Genomic DNA, 24,567 nt, shown 5'->3' with positions numbered 1-24,567 from the left:
CCTGACCAGCTCTGTGCAGGAGCCCCCCAGCCTGCGACCACAGCTGCTTTCGGCCAGTTCCCAGACCACGTCCTCCTCTGAGGTGCCATCTCTGCCTTCCACTGGGCTGACCAGACATCTTCTCTGATCCCTCGCGGTCACCCACCACGTGTGACTGTGACCGACCCCCATCTATCTCCCCCCCAAGTCTCAAGTCTACCGGCTCCCCAGCTGCCTGCTCCCGTTGCTTCGTCATCCCAGCAGGCTCGCCCTAGCTAATCCCTTTCCTACGCCCGCGAGAAAGAAGGTTCTAGGCTCCGGTCTGCATGACCCAGTCACTACCTTACTTGAACACAGACTCTCCAGATTCTCTCCCTGTGTCTGCAGCACCGCCTTCGAGGATCTCCAGGACCTGCCAACGTGACCCAGGCACCAGCTCCCTTCCCCTTGCAGGGCCCTGCCCCAGGCCGGTGGGTCGCCTCAGCAGGAGCCCAGGGTCGCCGACAGGATCTGATGCACCATGGGTGCGTGCCCATGCCTGACTGCTGGCTGTATTGTCACTGTAACTGTCAACCCCTGTGCCTCCCCTCACCTTACAGAGCCTCGCGGGCTCAGCCTCAGGATGCTGGATCTTTGTCGTTGTTAACACAAGACTTCTGTTCTCCTCTTCCCTGGGACCAACACAGGACGGGGCGCACAATCTGATCCTGGCTGACAAGACCGGACAGGAAGGGTCCTGAGGGACTTCCAGAACTGTTCCCTTGCTCCTGAGAAGGTACAGAAGAATTCTTTCCCTGCTCCCACACTTGGCTGAGGCGAAGGCTGTCGGGCGCTCTAGCCATCTTGCGATCACAAGGGGGTGACCGACAGTCTGAAAACCGGTCAGGACCTGTGTGAATTCACAACTCACTCCAAGCTGACCAACCCTGAACTGCCCTGTTGACCTTCCAGAAATGCTGGACGCCTGGCTGTTGAAGCCAAGGGGAGTTGGGATCTTTGAGTTGCAGGTGAAATCAACCTTACTCAGTAATGGATGAATTGGAAGAAATTCAAAGATCGCATCCTGAGGTTGCGACATGAACTTAGAGCTTAGCAGCCTAGACCAGCAAGCAGTGGAAGGGCTCCACCCTCCCGACCTCATCACCTCCCAAAGGCCTCACCTCCTAATACCGTGGCATTGGGTGGGGGTGGCGGTGGGAAAACAGGTGTCAACATATGAATTGTGAGGAGATGCACGCGTTTAGTCTGTGCTGGTCAGGGCTCCCACTTTGGCGCATCCCCAGGAGCCAGCCCGGGGGTCTTGCGAGTTCACACTGGCCCCTTCCGTGGGCTGGACGGGGGCAGGGCCGTGCAGCTCACCGCTGTATCTCTGAATGCAGGGACTGGCCCAAAGCGGGGTTTCAGGAACCGTGGGAGGCAGGCGCCACCCACTAAGGAAAGCAGAGGCGGTTCGGAGGCCCCGATGCCATGAGGTCATCACGAATGTCACCCTGGGGGCCGGCCACCGCGAGAACCGATCCAGCTTTTCTCATTCCCAGGGTGGGGGATGGTGGGAGCGGCACAGAGAGGCGAGACCGCAGGGTTTTTAAAATAACTGCATCCTTTAATGGCAGTAATACAATTATTGGATTAAGAGACCACAGGAGAAAGGGCAGGTGACATTTCTGGAAGACAGAGGAGGAGTACAAAAAGGGAGCTGGGACAGTCATGCGATGATCATTGTAAAAATACAGTACGTTATATACATATTTGCACCATCAACTTTCAACTCTGAAGTAATATTTACACTTTTGTTACAATCCTGGTTAGAGAACATTTTATTTTTAAAAGCTTGGCCTGATGGCAAATGAAAATTTTGGGGGGAATTCATAGTCCCGTGAGGTTCTTAGGCTGAATATTCCTAGAGGAGGGTTCCAGCTTCTATTTCATCCACAGATTTCGGTTTTAAAAAAGTATTTAATTTTGCTTTTACAAAAGAAAATTCTCAAAGGAGGGAGAGAGAGAAGGAAAAAAAAGAACAAAAAACAAAAAACCCACAGCCACACTGTGTATCTTTACTTATTTCACAAACATCAAGGGCTGCAGCCCTTTGCTTCAAGGCCAACACCGGTGGCTGAAGAAAAATCTCACTAATGATTGTTTAAAAACCACAAAACGAAATAGACAGAGACGAACCAAACCAACCTGATCACGGCGCACTGACCCTGCGGGCTGCCTCTTCCCACCCGTGCTTCTGGCCCCAAACTGGACAGTTTTTCTTCCGGGGGAGAGGGGTTTGGTACAGGAGCCTCATTCACCTCCCACCCCAAGGAGGTGGGAGGGGAACCCTCCGGCTGGATCACCAGTTTTCTTCATTATTAGCAAGAAAGAGATGGGGGCCTTTAGCAAGGCAGTTGGGGTGATGGGACAAGAGCAAGGCAAGAGATGGCCAGCACCTGCTTATGCACAGGTAGGAAGGACCCCGGAGCCATGGGCCGGCCTCCCCAGGTCCCATCCACAGGGTGAGCCTTTTCTGGAGCTCTGTGCATGGGGCTGGACCTCAGCCAGGGGCCTGGGGCAGGTGGGGGGAGTCCAGCGCAGATGTCTCTGCTCCCATCCCGGCTCAGCCGGAGGAGGGGAGCAGGATGCAGGCTTCTGGTTCCACGCCCTCCACCTGCAAGCGGGGGTCCTGCCGGTTCTCTCCTAGAGAAGGCCCAGCGGCCCCCCACCCTGCCCTGGCTAGTCTCCTGCCCTTTCCTCAAGCCCCCCAAATCCAACACTGTGACATACCTCTGAACCCGTGCACCTGTTAGCTGGGAAGAAAAACACACTAAAACCACGGGCCCTACATCAGACGCGGTGGGAGGAGGTTCAAAGCAAGCGGAGAACAGAAACACTTTGCAAGAACCCCCCGGGGCTCTTGTCGGGAGCCTGGCGGAGCGGCCATGCCACGGATCCTTGAGCTGTCCCCAGAGGGGCTGGGGCCGGCACACTGGGTGCTCTGGCTTTGGGGGACCAGGAAAGACCCCGGGCTGAGGGGAGGACGGCGTGGCCGCGACGGGACAAAACGAGAGCTAATACTGACAGAAAACACGCGGTCTGCGGAGGCTGCCTCCTGGAGGCAGCTTTTGGGGGATGCCGCCCCACACCAGCCCTGCCGTCTCCAGGTTCGCCTCTCACCCTGGAGTCTTCTGATGTGGGCGGAGGGCACAGGTCTGAGGACGAACTCTGGACGGAGGGCAGCAGGGAAGCCGGTGTGCGAATCCACAGGAGACGGGAGCAGAAATGGCTGTGCCTCTCCCAGCTCAGACAGCTTCCAAGGGCTCTCTGCCTTTCTTTCAAATTCTTTCCTTCCTCGGGCCCCTGAAGCGGGTCGTCGGGGCCGGCCCACTGCAGAGGGGATGGGGTTCTAGAAATGCCTGGACCTGCTTCGACGCAGGGTCTGCCCACGGTCTCGGCTTCATCTCTCCTCGCTCACACGGGGTGAGCAGCGTTCAGTGCCTTCTGACACCTACTGTTCCCTTTGTCCTGGGGTGTGGGCTGGGGGGGGGGGGGGCGGGGGGGGAGGAGGACGGGCCCAGCTTTGCCCAGAAAACCCACTGGACCTCCAGCCACCAGACTGGGGCCCCAGCCTTCAGAGAGTCCCTGATAACTGAGCCTGGCCAGAGGAAGGGCCCGCTGGGGCTGAGGCCCCGGGGACTTCCAACTGTTCATGTGCACAAGTAGGTTTCCTTGGCGGGAGCCTGGGAGCCCCGCAGCACTGACCAGAACTGACTGAAAATGGTTATATACAATTTATATGTTGCAAAGAAAGTACTATTAAAAAAGAAAGAGAGAAGAGGGGAGGGAGAGAAAAAAAAGGGGGGGGGGAACCACCCAGAGCCCCCCTCCCCCCAAGTTCCCAACTCTGGTTGCTACCCTTAAATATTGCCCTGGGAAGGGTGGGGTGCGGGGAGCGCTTGACTCCAGCTTAACACTACTGGCAAAACGGGGAGGCAGTGGGGTCAAAGCCTTTAAAAACATCTTTCAGGGACCCCGCGTCCTGCTCGCCCTCGCGGGCTGGGCTGTTGCCAGCAAATGGGCTTCCAGAGCCCGTCTTGGGCGTCTGTTTCACAGTCCCAAAGAGGGTGGGCACGGGCAGGTTGTGCACGCCAGGCTGGGGCGGGGCGCCCTCTGGTGGCGGGGCACCCGGTGTGGCGGTGGGGGCCGCGGAGGCCTTGGGCCGGGGGCGGTTGTAACTGTTGTATCGGTCTGTGGCTGTGGCAGTGCCCCCGTCTGCACCGGGCTTCCCGGACTCGGGCTGTTCCAGGGCGGACTTGCGGACGAATGGGGGCTCCTTGGCCTTGGCGGCCGAGCTCTTGCCATTGCCCTCAGGGCCTTTGGGCTGGGTGCCCGCATCGGCGGCTGGCTCCGCAGTTTTGCCACCTGCGTTGGGAGTCCTGGGGTCGTAGAGGCTGATGCCACTCAGCACGCTGCTCTGCCCACCCCCGCTGCCCTGGCCCAGCCCGCCGGCAGCCAGCACTCGGGGGTCATAGGGGGCGGTGGCTGGTGGGGAGGACTCCCCGCTGGGGCTGGCGGCTGGAGAGGGTGCTTCGGCGGGGCCGGGCTTGGCAGCCCGGGAGGAGGCAGCAGAGTCTGCCGGTTTCTGGAGCCGAGGGTCGGTAGGTGCCTTCCGCACCCGGGGGTCACTGGGCTTGTCGCTGGAGCCAGGGGCCGCCGAGGGGCCGGTGGCATTAACAGTCTTAAGGATGCGAGAGAGGAGCTCGAAGTCGGGCAGGTTGGAGCTGGACGCGCTGGGGTCTGTGGAGGCGCCCAGGCGCTGTCGGGGGTTGGGAGGTCCCGTGGCAGCGCCACGGTGCAGCCTGGGATCCAGGGTGGGCATGGACTGCAGGGCTGCGGGGACGGGGGGCACCGCGTCCTGCTTGGGGATGGGCAGGGGGATCAGGTCCTCAGGATTCCAGAGCACAGTGCGGGCGAAGCTCGGCTTGCTCAGGGTCACGTCCTTCTTGATGTGGCTGAACTGCTGCAGCTGTGACCGTGGGTCCCGCAACGGGGGCCCAGGGAGAGGGTCCAGGGGAATGGTCATGGCCTTCTCCCGCAGGGCCCGCTCCCCTTCCTCCTCTTCTGCAGGGGGTGGTCCAGACCCTTTGGAGCCGCTGGGGCCTGCAGGGCTGGAATGAAGGCCGCCTTCGGGCTTTGGGTTGGGCAGGGAGCGAGCCAGCCGAGGGTCGGAGGGCCCCACGTCTCCTGGGCCAGACCCGCTGGAAGCCTCGGCATGGCGGGTGAGTCTGGGGTCCCGGCTGAGGCGAGGGTCGGCCAGCCGGCCTCCCGTGGGGTGTCCTTTCTGGAGGCGGGGATCCCCCAGCCCGCTGTTGCTCAGGTCCCCGACGGAAGCCTGGGGTCTGCTGGACGTCTGCTGTCTCAGGGTCTTAAGAATGGAGGTGACGCTGCTCCCGCCCTCATCCTCATCACTTGAGTACCAGTTTCCGGTGTCACCTGAGCAAGAACAGAGGTACAGGAAGATGAGCGGCCACCGCCACCGCCACCAGTCCGCAGACCCACAGCGGCCCGCTGGGTGAACGGCTCCTCTGCCTCTTACCTCTCAGAACCTCAGTTTCTCCTTTCCTAAAAACCCCTCCCTCTGCGGGCTGCTACGAACAGCCACGAAACTCAGGTGGGCTGAGCACCAAGCCTGGGAGATCACTGGCTACTGTTCCTGGATCCTTCCCCATGTGCTCTATCTTATTAATTCTCATGACCACCCAGAAGGCAGTGTTACTATCACGCCCATTTGACAGACGAGAAAGCGGAGGCATGGACGGTACCTTGAGATCGAGGGCAGAGCGAGGACTGAGCTCAGGATCCCAGCCCGGGGCTCCGACACCTCGTCCTCACCTGCCATGGGCTCAGGTCCCAGCATGGCAGGCCCTGCCCTGGGCGCCTGGGAGCACCTAGCACTGACTCCGCTCTTTCTGCGCTTGGGGCTCACAGACACTGGCCCCCAGGCCCCTCGAAGCGTTACCATATCCCGGCGAAGGGCAGTCACCGGCTGATAAGAGACGGGGCCAGGTGGACAGACTCAGAAATTGGCCCAAGTCCAACCTTCTGGGCAGGTGACACCGGAGCCACCGAGGGAGGGCGTGGCCCCTCTTCCCACTGTCCCCACCTGCTCCCAGGCTCCAGCTCCTGGTTCTAGACACCATTTGTCCGCCCCATTTCCTCCTGGGCTGGATGCCATCAGATCCGCTGTGTGGCACCAAGTGACCTGGCAGCTGGGACTGTGCTTATTACTGGTCTGTGTCAGCAACTGGCTGTCATCTGCTGACTTCCTGAGAGCATGGTCTAGGGAAAGGAGAGCGGTGAGCCTCCTCTCTAAGGGCTCAGAAGGGAAATCCTGTTGGCTGCTGTCTCCTCCGGGGACCAGCCCACCGCCCTCCTCAATGGGATCAGGGTCGCTCTCGACCCCCAAGATACAGAAAGGCAGCCCTGACTTCCAATTTCCTCAGGGACATGCAATGCAGCGGCTCCAGCCCGGCTCCACGGCCCTGGGCCGGGGTCCTCTCTGGCCACAAGCTCCTTTCCGACACAAAACCCAGCTAGGCCTTCCCCACCTCTCCACGGCACAGCGGCCTGGGGGGGGCCTGTGCCTGTCAGGGGAAGCCCCTGCCCCTGGGGAGGACACATGCCTTCCTCATTCTCCCGGTCCTGCTTGCTGCTCTCAGCCAGCCTCCTCGCTCTCTCCTCCTCCTCCTGCTGCTTCTGCTGGATCCTCAGGTACAGGGCCCTCTGGGCTGAGGGCAGGAAGTCGGGGACACCGGCGCCCGGCTTCGGCCGGCCTGGGGGCCCTCCCTCAGAGAAGCTGTCGGGCTCCAGAGGGTGCTCGGGGAAGAGGTGCTCCCCAGGCTCCCCCGGCAGCTCTTCGTAGTGCCCGTAGTCCTCTGTGGCAGGGAAGAACCGAGGGCTCGTGTCGGGAAGGGCCTTGCGGCACCAGCTCCATCCCACCTGCGCGCCCTTAACTGGAGAACCCCCACCCCCTGATGGCAATGGGTGACGATGTGCAGCCCGTCCCTTCCTACCCTCCCCAGGAGGGTCCCCGCAGAAGGCCCAACAGCAGGGGACGGAGCAGCCAACGCGGGTCTCCCCACCCAGGATGCAGCCACTGAAAAATGGGGTTCACAGCACGATTTAGTGATGTGGGCGGGCAAATGCTCATGAAGTGAAAACAAGACGCAACGTCGTACAGATGTTTACAAAACGCAACGAAAAGGCTTTGCAGACAGACAGAAAACAGTCCTCTGGGAGCGAGACTCGGGAGAGAGGGGCCCCCACGTGCTTCTGATCTGTTCTAATTACCGGTGAGGGGCATTCAGTTTATGGTTTCTGTTTTCCTCTTTTTTTAAGTTTTATTTATTTAGGTAAGCTCTACCCCCGACGTGAGGCTTGAACTCACAACTAACTCCAAGATCAAGAGTCACGCGCTCTTGCGACTACGCCAGCCATGCGCCCTCTTTTTATCATTTCTTTGTAATAATCAGAAAAGAAAAACACTGCATCTCGTAGAGAGCTCGTAATATGAGCTCGGCCACGGTGACCAAAGACTTGTAAAGAAAAGGAAATAACTGAAATGTTGCTATGGCCACATGTCAATCCAGAGGCTCACGGGTGATCTCTCCTTCTCCCTCCCTCCTTCACGGGGTCCTGAACTCTGCAAATGCTCACGAGCGTGCGACTGCATTTAAGGGCGGGGGCGGGGGGGCGTCTCTCTCACATGGCGTCTAGGAAGCACAGGGCTCGAGGGTCGGGGTCTGCCTTCACTCCTGAAGGGCAGGCAGGGGCCTGCTGCATGTGGGGACTGTGTGTGCATGCGTGCGTGTGTGCAGACAGAGAACGTGTAGTCAGCGCCGCCCCACACGTAGAACGTTCTGCAATGACGAAATATTCCGTATCTGCACAGTGCAACCTGGCTACCACTATCCTCCACGGGGCTACTGAGCATCTGAAATGTGGCCAGTGCTACCAAGAGGATAATCTGTAACTTAATAGAAACTAAAAGGCTTAACGCGATTTGTAAACATTTCATGCACAAAGCATATGAAGGAAGAAGTGAGAGGCCACCCTCTTCTAGCCCCTGAACTTCGTGGGCAAACCTGCACTATGGGGCAGGAGCCTAGCGCGGTGCCGGGCACACGCCGTGAACAACAGTCCCAGTCGCCCCTGCACAGAACAAACTACTCGTCGGCCGTACGACTGAATATAGTAACCACCACTGGGCGGGCACACTTCAAATGCATAGATTTCCGGATAAGGAAATAGGGGCGAATTACTTTAGAGGCACCTGCTGTGAACAGCTCGCCAGACTTGGTTTTCCTCCGCGCCCAGGCCTTTTTCCATGCACGTTCTACACGTTTACGAAAGGAGGAGGGGCCCGTGGGAACCACGGCACCTCCCTCACACAGCCTGCCTTTCTCACTCCCGCTTCCAAGGCTCCCGCTCCTTGCCGAAAACACTGCTCTGTGGCTCCGGGCACCACCGAGATGCCGGAGGCTCACACTGACCCCCAGCCCGGTGGGCTCCCTGATGCCCCGCGAAGTTTCCCCACGGCTGTCAAACGGGCACCTCTTGCTTAACGGGGCAGCTGAAGTGATCTCTTGTGGGTGCTCAGCACCCACAACTCGGCGCTCTCCAGCAGGACATTCCGGCATCAGGGACGGCGTGAGCATCCGCCCAGGGGACCCTGCCTCGAGGCCGGCGTCCCCATTTGCTCCTTCCTGTCTTGTAACATGTGCACGAGGAGGAACGTAGGCCCCACGGCGTTTTCTCCAAACTCGCTACTTCCTGCCCCGTCACGGCCAGCTCTGCCCAGGACAACTCCATAGCATTCCAGAAACTTCCCTGATTCCACTCCAACCCCTACTATCCACCCCCTCGAATGCCTCTGCCTATACCCTACCATTCTTCCAATGAGGCCACCTCACCGGGGCCGTCGGAGTCCCCACGCTGGGACTTCTGTCCCTTCCCTTTCCCAAGTTACACGGCTGCCCTTACTTTTCTCAACCGAGCCGACGGACCAGGGTCTCCGCCCCTTGGCCTCTTCCCCTTCACATCCCAACTCACGCTCCCTTCTCAGAGAGGCCCCTGCTGGCCATCCCCACGCGGCACAGCCACTCCCAACCTGCCTCTGCCCCGACCGTCTGCCACAAGCTCTCCGTTTTACTTTTTCGAGAAACGATCTCTGCTGAAACGAGCGTTATGTGTTTATTTACACGTCTCCTGTCTGCTTCCCTGAACTAAAACGCAGCTGAGGCAAGGCCTACGGCTGCCCTGCTTGCTCTGACCCCAGGCCTGGCAGCAGTGGGCACATCCCAGCCTTCCCGAAGGCGGCACGTGACCTCCTAGGGATGCAGCGCCATGGGCCGGCCAGCACCCTGTCAGACACTGAAGCTGTTACCAGGACGCATTCTTGTTTCAGCCAGGAGGGAAGGAAAGACGGAAGGAAGACGGTCGGTCGACAGAACACCAGCAGCTCCAAGCCAAGGACCGTCCGGGAGGAGCCCACACTGGAGAAGGCGCTTTGGCCTCAAAGCCCAATGCCACCCCGCACCCGCCCCTCGGGCTTCCAGGCAGAGCAAGCGACAATCAAGTAAACCAGACTCATCACGTCACAGGACTCCCTTCGACCTCAACGGGGTGGTGAACCCCGTCACTGAAAACGTTCAACCACTCACGGGACAGAGATGGAGTCGGATTCATGCTTCCAAAGACTCGGACCAAGGAGGAAAGCCAAGTCCCCGATGACGCTCCCCTGCGCGAGCCGCAGCGGCCCAACCCAGCCCCCACCCGGCCCCCCGCGCACCTGCGTCCCCGATGAGTCCGGGTTCCGTCTCCATGCCCTCGGGCTGCTGGTAAAAGTTTTCATAGAAGTTCTGAGATGGCGGGATGGGGGGCATCATTCCAGAGTGTGGGGAGTCTCCAGGACCATAGGGCATCATTGGGGGGCCACCGGGGCCCATGGGCGGGCCAGGGTTCATGCCAGGACCCATCGGCATGTCGGGGTGCATGTCGGGGTGCATATCAGGGTGCATGTCCGGGTGCATGTCGGGATGCATGTCGGGATGCATTGGGCCCCCCATGGGCCCCGGGGGGCCCATGTTGGGCCCGGGGCCCATTGGCCCCGGGGGTCCTCCGGGTCCAGGGAACCTAGGAGGAAGAAATGCACCTGTGAGGGGCTGCAAAGCACGCGTGGTGGCCATGCCCTCGAGGAGACACGGTGGCATCCGTGAGGCTGGTCACGGAGGGCTCCCGACCAGGCTCGCAGTGAGACCCCCGGCACAGAGGAGCCCGGCTGAGGCCAGACCAGCCCCACCAGACGGAATCTGGGGCCCTGGGGCACTCACCTCACGCCCAGCTTCTCAGCCAGCTGTCCTGTGGGCCGCACCACGATCTCAAACAAGGAGGGGATCTTCTTGTTGTACATGTCCTGCTGCTGCTGCAGCTGCTGTGGGGACAGCGGCTCGTGCACAGGCATGGGCATCTGGGGGGGCCCGGGAGGCGGAGGGGGAGGTGGGGGCGGGGGCGGGGGGCCGCCCTGCATGGGCCTGCCGTTGGGAGAGGTCGGGGCCGGGGGGCCGGGGGGCCGAGGAGGGGTGGGCAGGAGGCCCACACCAGGGGGGGGTTTGGGCAGGGGGTTGATGCCCTGCTTCTTCAGTTCCTCCACTTCCTTCTCGTCCTCAGCGCCCGCCTCTGCGTCATCAGCCAACATCTGCCGGTGAGAACAAAGCGGGGGGGGGAGACCAGGATGAGGTAGGGACCAGGCCTCCCGCGCGGGAAGCTGAACTTTCTGAGACCCCTAAAACACAAGGACCCCGCGGCCACCATGCCACGAGGCACGGAAGTCATCATCCCACACCACTGCCGCCTCTGCTCTGTGACCACCCGGGGCAGGGAAGGGGGCAGACGCTCCTGTTTGCACCAAGACACCTGTTTTTCTCCCCTTAAACTGTACAACTCGATGGCATTAAGTAGTCATGAGGATGCACAACCACCACCTCTATCTGGTTCCGGAACTTCCTTCCCCATCACCCCAAAAGGAGGGCCCATACCTATTAGCAGTCACTCCCCTTCCCCCTCGTCCGGGGCCCCAGCAACCACTAATCTGCTTGCCATGTCTACGACCTGCCTATTCCGGAGAGTTCACTAAAGCATACACTGCCCGGCCTTTTGCGACTGGCTTCTCTCGCTCAACACGTTTGCCAGGTTCAGGGCGCCTGGGTGGCTGTCGGCTGATGGTCAGACTTCGGCTCAGGTCATGATCTCAGGGTTCAGGAGTCCGAGCCCCAGGTCAGACTCACGGCTGTCAGCGCGGAGCCTGCTTCGGATCCTCTGTCCCCGCCTCCCCCACCCCTCCCCCGTTTGCGCTCTCTCAAAGCTAAATAAAACATTTTAAAGAATGCCAGGTTTACCCACATTGTAGCACGTGTCACCTACTTTATACCTAATACCCTATTGTCCCGTGGCCAAACTGTTTATATAAACGATGTGCTTTCTGCCGAAACACATCCTTTCCTTCCGGGATTCTGGAATTTTGGTACATGCCAGGCACAGGCGCCACTCTGAGCACCGAGCCCCTTGGGCGTCCCTGGTATAGAACAGTCCACGAGTGCTGTCACAACCTGAGGATTAAGCACGGTCCTTGGGACTCCACGGGGCAAGGACTCTTGGACGCTCACGCCTGGTTTCTCCAGCCTTGGCCCGCTGTGGCTACACGTTTGGTCCTGGGACCGCCCCCGCCCCCCGCCAGGAAACGACTGAACCTGGGCCCGGGCCACCTTAGGGACCTCAGCACAGATGCCTTCGTGGATCCTAACATGGGGCTCAGAGATGCTTCAGCAGCTAGCAGCTAGCATCCCAGCCCCGGCACCGCTCAAGACCGCCCCCCCCGCTCCTCCCTCCCCGCGGCGATGGCGGGAGCGTGGGTGGTGGGAGCAGGGTCTCCAGGTGCGTGTCAGGCCGGTCTCGGCTCTTCTCTCTCCTGTCAGGAATGGTACCTGCACCTGGGGACAGCAGGGTCTGCCGGAATACTTGAACAACCAATTGACAGAAAACATCTGTCCCTTAGAGCCCCGCTACTCGAGGCGTGGTCTGAGAGTGGACGAGCAGCACAGGGCGACCTGCTGAACCGGAACCGCATCTTAACAGGTGCCTGGGACGGTGTGGGCGACCCTGCCCCGAACCAGCAGTGCCTCTCAGCGGCGAGGCAGGCCCCAGCCCTGCATGCTTCACCGCCCTGACGCTCGGTCCACTTCCCGCCCGGCGTACTGGCCCCCGGGCCTCCTCTGCTTCTCGACCGAGCACGTGGCTGCTGCCTGGGCTGTGTCCCCTGCTCAGCACGTGCCTCTCACTCTTTTCTTCCACCGCTCACCTCGGGACCAGCACAGGGTCGCCTCACCCAGGCTCCCATGAACGGCAGCCTGTCTGCAGAGCCTCTGGGCTCCTTGTACATTCCCTCCACTTCCGCGATCCCGGTGCATCATCAGGATCTGCCCAACGACTGGATCCCGCCTCCTCGCCACCGCGTCCCCCAGGGCCCAGGACGGTGCCCGGCAGAAGCTAGGCACGGACGTACATTTGTTGGGTAAATGAGCAAGGAAAACAGACAAATGCACCTCCCCCTGCATTCCCTGGGCTCCAGGGAACAGCCGGTTAACATCAGGACCACGGAGGAGGGGAGGGGTGAGGGGTGGGGGGGCGCGTGGGGGGATGAGAGAGTTAAGGCCTTGGCCACCCTGACCCCGCTCTTTGACGTTCCTCTCCAGTGGGTCTCCCCGGCACCCCGCCTCCACCCCCCCCTCCCTGGCTCCAAGGCCCTGCCCGCCCCGAAGCCTTCAGTCAGTGCCAGCACGGGGCTGGGGAGAATCCTCCATCTGGAGAGCTGCGGGTAGGTGTTCAGCTCCACCCGGGCACACTTCACCCCACGTGCCTTCTCCACTGGCCACAAGCGTGGCTCTCTGAGTGAGGGACCCCCCTCTACTTTCTGAACCCCGAGCCACGATCTGGGGTCTCTCTCCTACACACTGTTCCCAAGCTACTGCCTGGACCTCCCAAGCGGCCCACCCGCCCTCTGTCCTGGGCCCCGCTGCCTCTGGCCAGGACTCTGCCCCAGCCTCCTACCTGGTCTCTGGTCTCCCTCCCACCGTCCCCTGCTGCACACTGACCCAGCACACATCAATCACAAAGCTAGGTCCTTCCATCAGTGGCAACTCGATGCCCTCAGGCAGAAGGCAGAACCTAACAAGGTTATACCTCATTAACCAGGAACAACCTTGACCTCAGCTTCCTCCCCTCCCGTGGAGGGGGTGGCAAGCTCTGGCCACCGGAGGGGTCACGCTCCCTTGGCCTGCCGAGCTCACACCCAGACGCCCTATCGTTCCCTCCTTGCAAGCGCTGCCTCCTCTGCCCGACGGCCGCTCTTCCTTTGGGTCGCCTCCCGCCACCAGCCTCTGATGGCCTCTGGAGACCAGACATGCCTGTCGCATGCGCTTCTCTGTACTACTTAACAGTCGGCAACACCCGGCCAGCGTCCCCCTTCCTCCATTAGACCACGGGCTCTGGAGAGCGAGCCTGTGTGCCGTCTTCACTAGCGTCTGCCGGCGCCAGCCCAGCAGCCCGCATGCGCCGGGCGCTACCCGGGACCAGCAGCGTCTCGGCCACCAGGGCCTCCATCTCCTGCCCCACGCCAGGCGGGAGTCTCCCGTCCCAGCCTCCTGGCCAGCTGGAGGACGCGGCCCCCCCCGCTGCAGGACTCAGCTCCCCTCACCCCTCGCCAGACCCCAGCTCCACATCTAGACCAGCTCCCTGCGCTCGTCTCTCTACCCTCCATCTCCCACCCTGAGCCACGCACGTCGCTGCGAAAGCAGGCGCCGAACCACGTCAGAGGGCAGGACGGTGACACGTAAAACACATTAAAGCTGCGTTCCCACCAGGAAAGCCGAACCCAAACCGCACAGCCCTTGCTCAGAGACGCCGAGAGGGACACATCTGTTCCAGACCTCCCACGCGTCCCCTCTGGGCCTCTCCGCCTGCAAAGACGAGCACTCCCGGGACCTTTCCATCAGACGAGACACACCAGGGCCCTCCCCTACCAGGATGGATCCTGACTGAGGCCGAGGGTTTCCGAAAGTTCAGAGCAGCCTCTTAGCGGCAAAGGGCACTCACACCCACAGACACGCGAAGGTATGTGAGCCAAGGCTCATCAAGGCAAAGAAATCAGCTTGTGTCGGTTGGTTGGCTAGAAAATTCGTAGGTTCCTGCCCCAGGCTAGAAAACAATCCGAATCTTCTTCGGTTGATAACTAGACAAATTTACGACCATCCATACAACGGACTCGTACTCACCAACAAACAGCAACGAACTACCCTCAACAACTATTCTCAACAGATGCACTATGCCTGGTGGAAAAAAAGCAGATCCAAGAGGTTACGCACACACGTACGTGTGTTTAAAAGCTCTTTACTGGATACGCCTGTTCAGAGAACATTCTTGAAAACACAAACTATAGAGACAGAAAACAGAGCAGTGATGCCAAAGGCTGGAAAATGGAGAAGCACGGAGTCTATAGGGGCAGGGTTTTGGGGGCAATGGAAGACTGACTTTCCTCAATCTACATTTTGGGACGGCTACATGACTCTGTGTTTGTCAGAACTCATAGAACTTCACACTAAATGGGAGGAATTTTACTGGATACAAACTACACCTTGCCAAACCTGACACTAAAAAAACAGAGCGTGTGAGAAAGGACTTCAGGGTAAAGAACCAAAACGTGAGCAACTCACTCCCGAATGGCTCAAGGAGGAAAAACAAAAAACAAAAACAAACGTGCACACACATATATAAGATAAAACAGGAGCAAATGGGGCAGAATGTTGCTAACAGACAAATCTGGGTGGAGGAGCAAGCATGCTTCCAAACGTGGAACGGATGGCTGGGAACACGTGTGTCTAGGCGGACAGAAAGGTGTCCGCGAAGTGGGAAAACAGAGCTGAAGGAAGGAAGGAAAGAAAAAGAGCACAGGCAGCTCAGGGGAGGCTGGCCAAGGCCCAGGCATGACTGGCACCACGGTGTGGACCCAGGGGCCGCCCAGAAGCTCCGGGCCCCAGCCCTGGCCAACAAGCTGCAGCTGTCTGGGCAAGGAGGAATGGCCGATGCCTTCATCTGGGTTAACCGGGTCCTTAAAATTCATCTTGAGTTTTACTTTCTGACTACCCAAATTTGACTCTGGTATGGTTTTTCCACCATCTTTTAAGTTTATTTATTTTGAGAGGGAGAAGGAGAAAGAACGAACGGGGGAGAGAGGGAGAGAGTGAATCCCAAGCAGCAGTGTCAGCACAGAGCTCAAAACGGGGCTCGATCCCATGACCCGTTGAGATCGTGGCCTGAGGCTGAAATCAAGCATCGGAAGCTCCACCGACAGAGCCACCCAGGTGTCCGTCAACACTCGTTTTTAACCCACTGAGACTTAGTTTTTAGATTGGGGAGGATACCGATGCTTTCAAAATGTTTGTAACGGGGAGCTGAAATGTACCATCTGGCTTTGCCTTGGGTTTTTACTAGGGCGTTTAGACCTGGGCTGTGCAAGGCGATGGTCACTGGCCACGTGTGGCTACTGAGTCTTGAAATGCAGCTGGTGCAAAGGGAGAGGGGCTCTGAGTAGAAGATAAGCGCCAGATTCCAAAGACACGACAGCAACGAGAACGATGATGCAAAACGTCTTACGTTTTTCGTTATCACTCGCTGAAACGGTATTCTGAACACAGACACACCAAGTTAAATAAGACAAACTGCCTGAAATTGACTTTTCTAGGTTTCCTTCTACTCTAACGTAGCTTCCAGAAAATGTGAAAGGACACCGGTGGCTCGGTTGTGTTCCTACTTGGACAGCACTGGTTTAGAGCACCAGCTCTGAACCTCCAGCAGGGGGCAGGCCTCGGCAAGTCACCGTTCAGTTCTTCTTGTGAGAGGAAGCCACTGCTTACCCCGCTCCCTACCCTGTCAGAGAAACAGACTCTAGACAAGCTGCTCATTACAAAACCCTATCCCTAGGATACCAGATTTCCCAGAGGGCCTGGTAAGGGGAGAGTTCTTCCCACGGCACTGCCCGTGAGCACTGGGGTGCTTCCCTGCTCTGCTCGTGCAGTGCTCACCCGTGACCCCTCAGGCAGACCTGGACCCCACCAGCAACAGGGCGGTACTGACGGACTCCAGAAGCTGCCTCATGTGCTACTCAGACTCGATCCTTTCCATTCTCAAAAAACCGGCCAAAGCTCTCAGACCTGCCGTGAACTAGAAGGCACGAGAGCCTTCGTCTGAAAGGACCTGTGTTCTCCCTCACCCGTTCCCTTAGTGCGTCAGGAAGCCCAAGACAGGAACCTGGGCCCCCCAGAGTCCTCATGACTCATCGGGCAGAACAACAGGTACTAGGAGGAGTCTCAAACATCGCCTGGCTGGGGAGGAAGGCCTGGCACAGCACGGGAGAAGCCGCTCTCTCCCGAGAACCTCCAATTACCCTGCGCGTTGTCGGCTGCGTAACGGAATCCTTAAGTCTTAGGAGGAAGCATCTGACGTTTCCGTCAAAATACAACCCACCCAAGCTTCACTCTCCTCCTTGTGCACCGTGGGCTCTCGCTAAAAGATGGCTAAGCCACGCAAGATGTGTTTGCAAGCAACGTTCCTCTCACACCGCTGCCCCCCTCCTCCTGCCGCCCCGCCACGAAAACCGCCCTGGCTGGAGAGAAGATACACGCGAGAGCACCTCAGTTCTCCCCGCAGAGAAAAAGTCCCCGTTCCCTCCCTCACACGGCCCAGCTCCAGGTCAAGGCAAGTGGGCATTCTGGTCCCGCACAGAAGCCAGATGGACGCGCCAGGTCAAGGGGAGGCGCACCTCCTGGTTCCCCTGGAGGCAGCTGTGGCCCCACATTACCCCCAAACGTTACCTTATCCAAGAGCTCTCTCGTCTCCTCGGTCAGGGGGTCGTGGGAGAACATGCAGTCGTCCCCGTTGATGCAGTTCCCCGTCGTGTGGTACAACTTACATGGGAAATCACGTTCACGGGCACGTTAAGGCAAACGTATCGTGTCACAGAACCCACCCGAGCGTGGAATCCAGCCCCTTCTGTTTTGGAGACGGGGAAACGGACACCCAGAGAGGTGAAGTGACCCGCTCGGGGGCTGCATGACGTGCTCGCAGCAGACCCAACAAGAGCCCGTTTTCTCAGGACTCTCCCTCCGGAGGGCTTCCTGCCCGCACCACGCCGGCCTCGGGGCCGCGTCCGCAGGTCCTGACTCCCCGGGAACGATTCAGGTGGAGGATTTGCCCAACGCCACACGGCCAACTGGGGAAGTCTCAGGAAGGGAACAGACAAGGGCGCTACAAATGGCCTCGAGGGTACCCGTAAAGAGAGCGGACGCGTGCGTGGTTAGTTCACTCATCTGCAGGACAGGGAAGGCAGCTCTGCCAGGCGACAGACCGCGAGGGGTCGCCCAGAGAGGCGGACGGAGCGCAGGCGCGGAGGGCCAGCGCGGGTGGCGGGGGCCAGCCGCCGTCACCGGGGAGGACGGGGGAGGTCCTGCACGCTGCGGCAGGTCACGCGTGAGCGCCAAAGGATATCGTGCATGTAGGGGCAGTTCTCGGCTCTGGCACAAAAGCCGGTGATGTAAAATTTGCACAGCTCGCGCTTCTTTGGTAGCTCGATGTCGTGGCTAAAATTACAGTGGTCTCCCTGGAAGAGAGGCGGGAAGAGGTAAGGGGGTGCCACGCTGAGCCCTCGCCGACGCCCACCTGCAACGGGAAGTCCTCCTGTCACCGCTGAAGCATGGAGGGACCAACGGCAGGGACGCATGACACCCCCCCCCCCAACAGGGCAGGGAGGGCTCACGACGTGGCTTCCCACCACCTTGAAAGTTCTGACAAAGCTGCGCTCCCTTCGCTCGGGCCCTGCCTCCCCGCCCCACGTCCCCGTTCATCCAGGCTCCGCTCCGCTGCCCCGCACCGCTTCGTTCTTATTCTCCCTCTCCCTCCCTGCAGCCACTATTTTTCACCATTTGCTGCATGACGGCCACGCTTCTTCCTTCCTAACGCAACCTCCGTTTTGTTTGGGAAGAACGTGCCCGGCTACACACACATTCTCCAGGCTCGTGTGGAGATACTGTGGCCGATGAAATATAAGCCAACGTCCCCGAGGGAGGACAATACTGCTTCAATTAAAAGAAAAACCAAACCCCTTCACCTATCTTTCCTCTCAGCCCTTAGATGGGACGCCCGGAGCCATAGCAGCCGTTGTGGGACCGGCACAGATGGCGGATATTCTTAAAAGTAGGAAGGAGGAAGGAGCTTGAGTTCCCCAGGGTGCCACTGACCAGGGCACCAACATCCCTCACCTCAGAGGAACAATGTCTGAGCGTTTAAGCTGGTGGGGCTTGATTTTCCATTATCCACAGACACACTCAGAACACAACACCCGGGTGAACAAAATATAGAAACTGTCCTATGGCTGTTTCCCCTTACTCTCAGGAGTGGCTACTCATTTTTCGTTGGATGTATTACAAGCTTCTAAAAATAATATGAATCGAAACTGTAACACAGAGCGTTTTTTACACGTGTACGCATTTGTTCGTATTTGTTCGAAATGCACAGTTTTTCCTAAGACTTATCATGCGGTGCGGCATTTCCTGGGCACGTGTGTGCCGTTGTCTGTCCACTGCCATCGCACTTGAATACAAGGCTGGTGGCACTCACACCGGGCTACACCCTCAGAGCTCTGCGGTCATCGGCCCACCTTCTGGTATTGAACTCTGCTGTGAAATTCAAGGCTGGCCTGCTTCACCCCACCTGCCTTTTTATCTAGAGGTCGTAACAAATTCCCTTTCCAACGCTAAAGTCCAGTAACTTCACCAGAGCACGTTACATCTTTGCAAGAGCGTCTTCCCCAGCATCTCTTGTAGGCGGTCACTTCCACCCTTACCCGGCCACCGCCCCCAATTAGTGTGGCTTCTAGAACATTCCCAGAGGCCTGAGCATCCTCCGTGAGGTGGCTGCCTTGCCTTGCTCCGGCAGCCAGGCACTGTAACTGGCCCCTTACCCACGTACACCGCCCCTCCACGAAGTATTTGCAGATGACTTTGCCTTTCTTGTCGGACTGCTGGTGGGGCTTGTCATGGTCGCTCCTCCGGTAGCTCCCGCCACCATCCTGTCAGGAACACAGAGTGTGAGCGTAAAGGGGAGTGAAAAGGAAGGGTTGGGGGGACAACGCAGGCTGGGGGAGGCGGGTTCCGCGGGAGTGACAGAAGTCGGCCGGTGGGCACGAGCATTCCCTCGACAGAAGCGTCTTCTCGTGACAAGAGCAGTGTCATGGCCGTGAGGGGTGTGAGCCCCAAGGCAGGGGGCGCTGGCGCGGACAGGAGAAGTTCTGCCACTCGGAGCTGTGGGCAACCGAAGGGCACCACACAGCTGTGCAGGAACGCATCCACCTCCCAGAGGGCAAACTCTCCAGGCTGCCTGGATGGGTCACCTAGAACCTTCCACACCTCAGAGATGCAGGTGCTACAGAGATGTGGTTTTAAAAACAGAGGGTCTCACCAGCAGCACACCCACCATGAGAGTTGACGAGAGCTCATCTGTCCCATGGAGAAGAGCGGACGGGAGCAGGAGGATGAACAGGCCGCAGAGGCCAACTTGTTCAAGAAAAGGAAAAGTCCGAGAAGGGGGCCTCGGCTAAGTATCTCAGATCCGAGTGAAGGGTCAACTCACGCCCATGTCCTCGTCATAGAAGTCTTCGTCGTCATTCATTCCGCCCTTGTTCATCCCTCCTCGGCTGCCACCTCGGCCGCGACCCCGGCCCATCCCTTTCCCTCGACCTCGGGAACCCCGGCCACGGCCTCGATTTAACCCTGCAGGGGAGAGAGATGGCGTTCGCCTGCTGCCTCTCCCCAGGATCCCGGTCCGGCAGCAGCTGCCGGAAGGAGCCCCGCCGACCCATCACCTCCTGGGCCCCCTGCCCACCTCGTCCTCGGCTATCTTTGGACCGGCGGTACTGGCTCAGTTCCTTGGAGTACTCGTCATAGTCCTCATCTCCCATCGGCTCCTCACTTTCTCCATACTAGGGTTCCAGAAAGGAGGAGAGAAGCAGGTGGCGTGCAGGGAACAACGAGCACTGTCCCTAACTGTGCTCTCCGTCCCCTTACGCCTTTTTATTTGGCTAAACGCCAGATTCAGAAGGGCAGATGACCCACCCAAGGCCACCTGCTTGTGCCCCCCTTACACGCGACAGCCTAAGGTGGAGGGGGGTGTCTAACCTCTGGTAGTGTCTTCACCCCTACAACTCCCCTCCCCTCCCCCCAGGTAAATCCCACAGGGCTGCTCGCACACAAGACAGCTGTGGCTGTAACAACGGGCCGCCAGGGAAAGGTCTCGGGCAGGGACAGAACAATGAACGTGGAAGCTGTGTGCATGTGTGCGTAGGGGGGCGTGAAGAAACAAGCACCTGACTGCAAAGGCATCAAACATTTCCAGAAGGCACTCAGGAAACTTGTCTCCAGGGATGGGAACTAAGCTGCCGGGGGCAGCAGCAGTGGGGAGAGGTTTTCACAGCTTTGGTACCCTTCCAATTTTGAACCACGTGAAGGTTTCCTCTATTCCGAAATAAGAAACGAATGTGGAAACGCAGAGAACTGCCACCCGATGCTTTCCTTCCACTGTTTCCAAGGTTTCCCCCAAAAGCGCCCACCAGCCCCCCACTTTCTCCCGGGACTGGAGGAGAGCTTACTTCCATCTCTTCCTCGTAGAAGTCTTCTTCGTCCTCCGGGTGGTCTCCTACGGAGCCCCTGCCCCTTCCACGGCTGCCCCTGCCCATGCCTCGGCCTCGAGATCCTCCGCGGCTGCCTCGGCCCCGGTAGCCCCTGCCACGGCCTCGGCTGCCTGCAGGGCGATTCAGATGGTGAGCAGATGCCCCCAGCAGGAGAGAAGGCAGCCCATTTTCCACCCCCGAGGTCGGTCGTTTCCTCCTCCTCCCCAAGCCTTCCTAGCAGCTCCAGGCAGAAGGTCCCATGGTTCCCAGCCCAGGTCCCCTCAGCATTGTGGATGTGCACCTGCTATGGCACTCACTACACAGCCACAAGGGCATCTGTGCGTTGAAAGCTGCACTCACTGTCCAGCTACTTGTGGCTACGGAGCCCCTGTAACACGACCAAACTAAGAGATGCTGCAAGGGTAAAACACACACTGGATTTACAGAACATCATTTAAAAAAAAAAAAAAAAAAGGAAAAGAAAAAGAGTGGGGGTAACTGGGTGGCTTAGTCGGTTGAGGACCTGACTCTCGGTTTTGGCTCAGGTCACGATTTTGAGATTCATGGCTTCAAGCTGTCAGTGTGGAGCCTGCTTGGGATTCTCTCCCCCACCCCCTGCCCCTGCTCCTCCCCTGCTCACACACACAATTTCTCTTTCTTTCAAAATAAGTAAACACTGGGGCACGTGGGTGGCTCAGTCAGTTAAGCATTGGACTTAGGCTCAGGTCATGATCTCATGATCTCACGGTTCGTGAGTTCAAGCCCTGCGTCGGGCTCTGTGATGACAGCTAGGAGCCTAGAGCCTGCTTCAGATTCTGTGTCTCCCTCTCTCTTTGTCCCTCCCCTGCTCATGCTCTGTCTCTCAAAAATAAATGTCAAAAAAAATTTTTTTAAATTAGTAAACATTAACAAAAAAATACAATTGCAGTAAACATTAAAAAAAGAGAGAGAGAGAGAAAACAGAGAGAGAAAGGCATAACATAAAATACCACATCTATCTGTTTGGATAATGTGTTAAAGTAAGATTTGGAGTATATGAGGTAGATAAAATAAACTGTTAAAATTAATCTCATCTGGGGCGCCTGGGTGGCTCAGTCGGTTGAGCATTCAACTTTGGCTCAGGTCATGATCTCGCGGTTCATGAGTTCAAGCCCCGCATCGGGCTCTGTGCTGACCGCTCAGAGCCTGGAGCCTGTTTCAGATTCTGTCTCCCTCTCTCTCTGCCCCTCCCGTGTTCATGCTCTGTCTCTGTCTCAAAAATAAATAAGTGTTAAAAAAAAAAAAATTAAAAAAAGAAGGATGAACATAAAAAAAAATTTAAATTAATCTCATCTGTTTCCTTTTATTTTTTCAATGGGACTGCTAGAAAATTCTAAATTCTACGGTGATTTGTGTTATATATTTTTTTCTGTTTAAATGTTTTCATCATTTTTTGAGAGAGAGAGACAGCACGCACACACGAGTGGGGTGAGGTAGAGAGAGAGAGGGAGACACAGAATGTGAAGCAGGCTCCAGGCTGTGAGCTGTGAGCACAGATCACAATGCAGGGCTCACATTCATGGACCATGAAATCGTGACCTGAGCCTAACTTGGACACTTAACTGACTGAACTACCCAGGTGTCCCACACTGTATTTCTATCGGACGGCACTGGTCTAGAATCTCCCCAAAGAGCAGGGCTTGTCCAGGGAGGTGTCCAGGGAAGACCTGCCAAGAAAATGAATGAGCAGCCACTCTAACAATAAGCTGGGCCTCAGTCAGGGCTAAGTACTGCTGAGCTATAAGGTCCCAGGAACCCTCGTGGGTGGCAAAACCTCGCAGGCAGGAGCCAGTTCTAGAAGGCTTCCGGTGCTCCGCCCTCCCTCACCTCCTAACTGCCACAGTTCAAGGTTCAGAGGCTGCACACCTTGTTGGGTGATAGGAGCTGGGAGGAGTGGGGAGGAGGCTGGGGCAGCCAGCTGTCTGTTACCCTGGCCTGTATCTGACAAGCTGTCCCTTTTCTCTCGCTCCTCACAGCTGAGCAGGAAGTGAATGAAGAAAACAACCCTCGGCCACGAGGGCGTCTCCCCGCCTCCCGCCAGCCTGGCTGCGTCCCAAGCACAGGCCTAGCACCGGGGCTTCTTCTCAGGGCCCTGCGTGTGCAGCCCCCGCCCTTCCCCCGTACTCACCCCTGCACCGAAACCACTGCCGGTCTCTCCTCCCGCACCGGAGGCTCGGCGGCACTGGGCCCCGCGCTGCACCCCGAGCCCCCGCCGCGGAGCTGCTCGGACCTCCTCCCCCCCGCCCCCCCAGAGGCGGCAGGGCCTCACCTCGGCCCCGGCCGCTGCCCTCCTTGGCGCGCCGGTACTGGTTCAGCTCTTTGGCGAAGTCGTCGTAGTCCTCCTTGCCCATATCCTCCTCCTCGTCGCCCTCGTACTCCCCGTACTGCTCGTTCTCGTAGTCTTCGTACATGCCGTAGCCTTTGCTGTCCATCTTGGAGTAGGCCTTCTTGGGCAGGGACGTAGTGTGCGACGGGGGGTACTGCTGGTGGGACTGATGGAGAGAGGGCGTGAGGCGGCCCCGGGGCCCCGGGCCCGGACTGCCAAGACCCCCGCCGCTCCCTCAACTGATGCACCGTCTGGGGGCCTCTGCCACCCCGGCGGCGACACACCAGCCCCCGGCACTCGGGGCACTGGTTCCCAGACGAGCGAGAGCTGGGCGGTGGGCTCAGATGTTTCTGTTCTTCAGAAAGAGCCACGGCTCGAAAGAAAATTTAGAAACACGGACCCCACGATCCCTGAAGAACTGGGGAGGGGAGAGAAAGGGCTATTGCCCAGGGATATGCAATCTCATTTGGGGAGGAGGCCTGGTAGGCAACAGGGGTGCGCCTTTTTATGTACTTATTTTGAGAGCGAGAGCAAGTGGGGGAGGAGCAGAGAGAGAAAATCCCAAGGCAGGCTCTGTGCTGTCAGCACAGAGCCCAACATGAGGCTCAAACTCACAAAACTGAAATCATGACCTGAGCTGAAATCAAGAGTCTGCCGCTGAACCGACTGAGCCACCAAGATGCCCACATCTATCTACCTATCGATCCATCTATTTATTTATAGGGGACGCCGTCTAGGGGATGCCGTCTAGGGACGCCGGGGTGGCTCAGTCGGTTCAACGGCAGACTTCGGCTTGTGAGTTTCAGCCCCACTTCAGGTCCTCTGTCTCCCTTTTTCTCTGCCCCCCTCCCCCTGCTCTCTCAAAAATGAATACTTAAAAAATAATAATAAGTAAGTAAGTAAATAAATAAATAAATAAAAGTAATCTCTACACCCAACATGGGGCTCGAACTTAACCTGGAGATCAAGAGTCGCACGCTCCACCCACGGAGCCAGCCAGGCACCCCCAAGACGGGTGCTCCTTGGTCAACCTTTTCTTGGGGCCTTGGAATTCAATTAATAATCTACTTGGCAACCAAACTAGAAAGCTATTAAATGATGCTTTCCAAAGTGTGTTAGTGCAAAGAGATATCGGATGAAGTTAGACAGAGACAGACACACACAGACAGACACACACACACAAATGGAAAGCACCAAGATGGCCTTTAGTAAACAAATAAACTGGGGTCCACCCAGACAATGGAGTATTATTCACTGGCTAAAAGAGATGAACCACGGGGCTACGGAAAGACACGGGAAAACCACACACACATACTGTTAAGTAAAAGAAACTGATCCGAAAAAATTATACGCTGTAGGAGTCCAGCTCTCTGACATTCTGGAAAAGGCAACACAACAGAGACAGAAAAAG

The 24,567-nt window shown here is 58.1% G+C and overlaps 1 protein-coding gene across 9 annotated transcripts in view; it reads right to left on the bottom strand.

Moving 5' to 3' along the window:
- Positions 1-1,561: 1,561 nt before the first annotated feature.
- The window catches only part of ZC3H4 (zinc finger CCCH-type containing 4), a 43,988-nt gene continuing 20,982 nt past the window's right edge, over positions 1,562-24,567 (bottom strand). For 6 of the 9 annotated variants that reach the window (XM_043598586.1, XM_043598585.1, XM_043598588.1 and 3 more), the window contains 11 exons: positions 23,100-23,322; positions 20,771-20,922; positions 20,008-20,104; positions 19,756-19,895; positions 19,088-19,195; positions 17,617-17,728; positions 16,944-17,053; positions 10,353-10,717; positions 9,812-10,155; positions 6,645-6,896; positions 1,562-5,454 (listed from right to left, as the gene is read on the bottom strand). In XM_043598586.1, coding sequence (XP_043454521.1) covers positions 3,935-5,454; positions 6,645-6,896; positions 9,812-10,155; positions 10,353-10,717; positions 16,944-17,053; positions 17,617-17,728; positions 19,088-19,195; positions 19,756-19,895; positions 20,008-20,104; positions 20,771-20,922; positions 23,100-23,322 — 3,423 coding nt within the window. In that variant the 3' untranslated portion in view covers positions 1,562-3,934. The remainder of the gene's footprint in view (positions 5,455-6,644; positions 6,897-9,811; positions 10,156-10,352; positions 10,718-16,943; positions 17,054-17,616; positions 17,729-19,087; positions 19,196-19,755; positions 19,896-20,007; positions 20,105-20,770; positions 20,923-23,099; positions 23,323-24,567) is intronic. The other 3 variants (XM_043598591.1, XM_043598592.1, XM_043598590.1) reach the window with 1 other exon arrangement.

This window comes from Prionailurus bengalensis, chromosome E2, assembly GCF_016509475.1.
Source record: "Prionailurus bengalensis isolate Pbe53 chromosome E2, Fcat_Pben_1.1_paternal_pri, whole genome shotgun sequence".
In the NCBI taxonomy this organism is placed as follows: domain Eukaryota; kingdom Metazoa; phylum Chordata; class Mammalia; order Carnivora; family Felidae; genus Prionailurus; species Prionailurus bengalensis.
This window is presented reverse-complemented; position numbering and strand designations above follow the sequence as displayed.